The sequence below is a fragment of the Amphiprion ocellaris genome, chromosome 3 (genome assembly GCF_022539595.1).
Source record: "Amphiprion ocellaris isolate individual 3 ecotype Okinawa chromosome 3, ASM2253959v1, whole genome shotgun sequence".
NCBI lineage: Eukaryota > Metazoa > Chordata > Actinopteri > Pomacentridae > Amphiprion > Amphiprion ocellaris.
The window spans coordinates 7,443,546-7,449,545 of NC_072768.1; the positions used below are offsets into that span (position 1 = coordinate 7,443,546).

The 6,000-nt window shown below is 47.9% G+C and overlaps 1 protein-coding gene across 5 annotated transcripts in view; it reads left to right on the forward strand.

The window, feature by feature from the left end:
* The window catches only part of dusp8a (dual specificity phosphatase 8a), a 46,104-nt gene extending 40,335 nt beyond the window's left edge, over positions 1-5,769 (forward strand). For all 5 annotated transcript variants that reach the window (XM_023273526.3, XM_023273527.3, XM_023273528.3 and 2 more), the window contains 4 exons: positions 2,193-2,359; positions 2,765-2,924; positions 3,292-3,415; positions 3,868-5,769. In XM_023273526.3, the coding sequence (XP_023129294.2) occupies positions 2,193-2,359; positions 2,765-2,924; positions 3,292-3,415; positions 3,868-5,092 (1,676 nt within the window). In that variant the 3' untranslated portion in view covers positions 5,093-5,769. The remainder of the gene's footprint in view (positions 1-2,192; positions 2,360-2,764; positions 2,925-3,291; positions 3,416-3,867) is intronic.
* The last annotated feature ends 231 nt before the right edge of the window (positions 5,770-6,000 follow it).

A 6,000-nucleotide genomic window follows, 5' to 3' on the forward strand; every position in this document is an offset into this window, starting at 1 on the left:
AGTTTGATCTTAAGTGGGCCGGACCAGTACAACTACAGCGTAATAACCTATAAATAACCACAACTCCAAATTTTCCCTTTGTTTTAGTGCAAAAAAATATGTTCGAAATGACAAAAGTCAGACAAAAAAGACAAAAATTAAAAATAAAAACAAGACAAAATATTACAAAAATGAGACAATTTGACAAAAAAGTTAGAAATTGACAAAAAATGGACAAACGACAAAAATTTGACAAAAAATGACAAAAGCGAGGAACAAAACGACAAAAAATAGACAAACAACATGAGACAAAAAAAACAAAAAACAACAAAAATGAGACACAAAACCATGAATAAAGCAAAAAACAAAATGACAAAAATAAGACAAAAAAAATAAGCCAATCAGAAAGGAAACACAGAAAGAAAAAAACGAGAAACTAAACGGCAAAAACATGAGATGAACAAGTCAGACAAAAAACAACAAAAATAAGACAAAATATGACAAAAATGAGACACAAAATGACAAAAGAACAATGAGCGATCTAGTATTTTAGTTTAAGATCAAAGCAACAATGATCAAACAAATGGTCTAGAAATTATTTTAAATTTGTAGTTATACAAATTTACCATCTGCAGTTAATGTCTTCTCTGGAATTTTTACACTTTACAAAGTCGTCCCGCGGGCTGGATTGGACCTTCAGGCGGCCCAGTTTTGGCCCGCGGGCCGCATGTTTGACACCACTGGTCTATGCTATAAAGGCCAAAGAGGTTAGATCATATAGTTTGCGCTGGCACTGCAGCACTTCCTCGGCCTCTCCTTTGCATTAAACTTTCCCTCCCGTCTCATGTAACTTATCTGATCGCTCTTCCTGCATCCATCCATCCCTCTCTCCACTCCACCCCCCATGTGGAGCACTGATGTCATCGCTCCGCCGGTTGCCATTAATAGCTGGAAACAAACAGGCCTTCTTCACTTTGCTCTTAAAGGGGCAGTGCACCGAGAATAGCACTGGGTCATGAGGATGCACCCGTTGTCCTCGCTCCTCTGAAGCTGTGCTGTTGTGAAATAGCTCCAAACACCAAAAGCTGCTCCTCCACTACTCTTTTTTTTTTTTTTTTTTTTTTTGCAGCCTTTTTATTAATTCACCCTCGATCTCATACACGGCGCTGACACTGTGTTCTCTGTTTGCTACACAAGCAGCTGGGTGTGTGTTACAGCGGAAGGCTACGTCCTGCCTGCGCTGTGCTGCGTGTGCTACTTTAGAACAGTGATGTCATGTCTCACTCACTCTCACTCCGTGCATTCTGTGTGTGCGTTAAGTGTGTTTGCATCCCAGATTGGGTCAGGCAGGGCTGAACCTAGATTAGGTTCTAATCTCCTTTCTGTGGCTCAGGGTTTCCTTGAAGCACTCGCCCTCCCTTCTCCACACTTCTCAGCGAGGTCATTACCCACTCCTCAACACACACACACACCTCACCCCCACCTCCCCACCCTGTAGTTATACAACCACTGTACTGCAGAGTAATGATGAGTGTGTGCATTTGTGTGTGTGTGTGAGTGGGGAGGGAATTAAAGACGGTGAGAGTGAAATTTGAGCATATGTCGGCTGCAGGATTATGCGATTGTGTCTTTAGATTGTATCTTTTTCATCTTGTTCATATATCTGTGTGTGCATGTGTGTGTTCGTGCATGTGTGTGTGTGTGTGTGTGTGTGTGTGCTGTGCGGTTGTCAGGGGGATGTTACTGGGCCTCTGTCCTGGCCCTGCACCTGTGGCCTCTCTCATTCCCCCAGCCTGACGCAATGCACTGCTACAGGACATGAGCTCATGCAGGAAACAGAGCCACACACACACACACACACACACACACACACACACACACACACACACACACACTCACATACACATATGCCAAAAGCAGAGCCGCCTGCCTCTTAAAGGGCCAGACGTGCATTCCTGGCCGCCCAGCAGTTAACCTAACTCACACACAGGAGCACAGAGAGCCTCATTTTTTTGCTTCTGTTGCACTAAGTGGGACCCAGACACTGTAGCCCAGATTCACCTCTGAAAAGTCTACTGAGCGTCCGCCTGCCCTGCAAATGCAGCGTTGTGCAACGTTCTGAGGAGTCAGAGTTCCCAGTGTGCGGTGTGACTGTTCTGTGGAAAACCATTAGTGTAGCTAACCGGTTCTCTCCCTCTCTTCTCTCCCTGCAGGAGGCTTTGCAGCTTTCTCCTCCTGTTTCCCTGGCCTGTGTGAGGGGAAGCCTGCCACTGCTCTGCCTATGAGCTTGTCCCAGCCCTGTTTGCCTGTGGCTAATGTAGGGCCCACTCGCATCCTGCCGCACCTCTACCTGGGATCACAGAAAGACGTCCTCAACAAGGTATCATTTATTCTGCGTCCTTTCACTCATTTTGTAGAGGTTAAGTCAATGCTTGAAGCCCCTGAGGTGCTTCACCAGGACTTAAAAAACTGACGTGCTGACAAACTTTACCGCATCTGATAAAGAGAACCGGAGACAAATGCTTGTGTTCCAATAATTTGTGCATTTATTGCTCAAAACAATTGTAGTCCAACATTCATCTAAAACAAACAATTCATCTTTACCGGCTTCTTCAGCGGTCAAAACTGTTTTACCTTCCGGGCAGAACACCTGCCCGGACATAGATTGGTTCCTATTTATAACGTAGCGCGCTCATTGGCTCCTACACATTTTATTATCTTGACCTGTTACTATTACCTGGCAACCAAACACAACCATAAACCCTTTGTATCCCTACCACTGCAGGATCTGATGGCTCAGAATGGGATCACCTACGTGCTGAATGCCAGCAACACCTGCCCCAAGCCAGACTTCATCAGCGAGAGCCATTTCATGCGCATCCCAGTAAACGACAACTACTGCGAGAAACTGCTTCCCTGGCTGGACAAAACTAATGAATTCATAGGTAAGACGTGGGAAAATGCGTGGAAACAAGACACATTATCTTTGGAATGTAAGTGAAGATTAGCAGTACAAAGCAAGACAGCCGCTGAGGGAAGTTTCTTCATCAGGAAGTGAATTCATCTCAAATTATGCGTTAAAGAATGCCATGATATTCAATACAACACATCCGCACATTGTCACAGTTGATAAGCATTCACGTGCAGCTTAGGTAACAATAGTGTCAGGTAGAACATGCCTGTACTCTTCCAGGTAATGTCAGTTTGCTGATTGTCTTCTGCTGAAGAAGAGACCTGTCAGGGACCTGCAGTGTTGTGTGTATTCATGTATAATTGTGTGTATTCATTCCTGTCCATTTCCCTTCCAAACAGACAAAGCTAAGGTGTCAAACTGCAGAGTCATTGTGCACTGCCTGGCTGGAATCTCACGTTCAGCAACCATCGCCATTGCATACATCATGAAGACAATGGGCTTGTCATCAGATGATGCCTACAGGTACGCTTGCCCCTCCCATCCACCACCAGCTGAGCTAAGGTGTCAGGCTCAGCAAAAAGACAACTCACGGTTAAAAGAAATGCAAAGTGACACCCCCCCCCCCCACCACCACCACCACCACCACCACCACCACACACACACACACACACACACACACACACACACACACCCCACCCAGTCGTGTGAATTGAAATTGTTAGATGGCTGCCAGGGAACAGAGGTTGTACAAAAGACTTTGCTTTGACCTGTCAGGACAATGCTGGCAAATTATGATGTGTTGTATTAGTAAAACTTCTCACATCCTCAGCATAGGTCATTTAGGGTAATTCTGACCTTCTGAAGTCTCTCAGTATGTCTCCTAGATTCAGACTTCATTTACTGTAAATCCTTGGACACTGGCTTTTAAAAGGCTTTCCTCTTACATATTCTTCCTATTCTTTCTCTTCTGACAGGTTTGTAAAGGACAGAAGACCGTCCATATCACCCAACTTTAACTTTTTGGGTCAGTTGCTGGAGTTTGAGAAGGGCCTGCGGTTACTCCAAGCTTTAACCTCTGATGACAAGAACTCTGACAACACTAAGCAAAGCTCAGAGGTTAATGGGGTCTCCACAGGGTTCGAGATGAATGGTCACCACAGCAACTATGATTCATCTGTGGCTGAGCCCCACATCCCACCAGAACCCAAGCTGCTGTCACCCACATCCCTCCAGCAAGGCTTCAACGGCCTGCACCTCTCTGCAGAGAGGATCATGGACACTAACCGGCTCAAGCGCTCCTTCTCCCTGGACATTAAGTCTGTCTACTCCCCTAACAGTCCCCACTGTCCCAGCCTGGCACCCACACACTCTGAAGACGTCCCCAAGCTGTGCAAGCTTGACAGCCCAGGAACAGGTACCTCCAACGGTGTCTGCTCTCCTGTCCTAGACAGCCCCAGCTCCTCCGATTCACCATTCCCCTCACCAGGCAGCGGGGGCAGCATAGGAGGTTTGGGGCTTGGTGGAAGTGAAGGAGTCCATCGGTCCGGTTCCTCCAGACCCAGGAGAAAAACCAAGCACAGCTGCGGCAGTTCCCCGGTCCACTCCCAACCAAACCAACCTCCACAGTCCCTCAACTTGTTGCTGGACCGCAAGAGCCCCAGCCTGGATGAAAACCTGAAGGGCTCCCTGCTCCTCTCGCTCCCCTCTGTGCCCACAGTGGGGTCTGGGGCCATGTGGACCAAACACAGAGACACTGTCCAGGCCACCACTCCCGTCACCCCAGTCACCCCAACCACAGATGCTCCCTGGCACTTTGGGGCAGAGGAAGGGGGTGAGGGAGAGATGGAGCTGGGAGGAGGAAGTGGAGGGGGAGAGGAGTCCTCGGTAAGGTTCGGTAGCAGCTCGGCGTATGTGGCGTTCGGGTGCAGTGAAGGTGTGCGGTTACGAGACAAATCCCAGAGGGAGAAGCCCTCAGCACCACAGACTCAGAGAGACCACCGGGACTCCACGTCGTCTCCAGCGGTGATGTCCAGCAGCTCAAACAGCAGCGGACCTGCATCAGAGAAGCAGTTCAAACGGCGCAGCTGTCAGATGGAGTTTGAGGAGGGCATCTCCGAGACGAGGTCCCGAGAAGAACTGGGGAAGATCGGGAAGCAGTCAAGCTTCTCTGGGAGCATGGAGATCATCGAAGTCTCCTGACAGATAGTGGACATTATCAGAGCTGTCCCTTGGGGGCAAAAATGGACCTGCTTAGAGGGAGTGCAAGAAGAGGACAAATGAGGTGGAGCAGAAGAGATTTTTTTGTGCTCCCCTTAAAGACAGTGTTAAAGACTCCAACTAAGAGAAGGACACAAACAAGCTGAGAGTTAATGTGAAAAGGTTAGCAAGCGAATGAGCATTCGCACCTGGACAGACAGAGCCTCAGATGTGGTGCTTAGCAGACCATACCCATCCTGAACTCTTATACAAATTTGCAGAAAAGTGTGAGGGAGGGAGAGGTGAAGGGGGAGACTGTAGGTACTGAAACTCTTTCTGTTTATGAGCTCTGTCACAGATCAAAAGAAACAACCCAGGGCAAAATGTCATGTTGCATCCTTAATATATAGAATTCCCTTATTTTGACAGAGTTCAGACACAAACTGCTTGCCTGTGGTCAAATGTGGTGTGCTTCAGTGGGTGTATAGCTTGTGATTTGCACCGAGCCCCATTTTTCCTCCCAGAGCTTCACCCCAGCGTCAGAGAGCCTCAGAACCTCGCACGGCTTTGTGTGCACCTTTCCCACCGGCTCTGCCTGCTACAGACTCTGTATAACAGCATCAACATCAGTAGCGGACTCCTTTACAGCACCGTCTACTCACACCACCACAGCACAAGGCGGAGAGATCCTAAGGACTCGATTTAAAGGCGGTACTGCATCCCAACAATGAAGGATCCTCAGCAGTTTGTTGATGAAAAGACTGTGACGACGGGCAGCGTTCCCCCCTAAAGCACAGTGTGTCCTTCCTGACTTTGGCTCCCTTGTTTCCAGTGTTAACAGCGTGACGGGACTGAGGTTTCGGGATGCTGATGAGGCTTCACTTAATGACCCATCAGCCCCTTCGTAGACC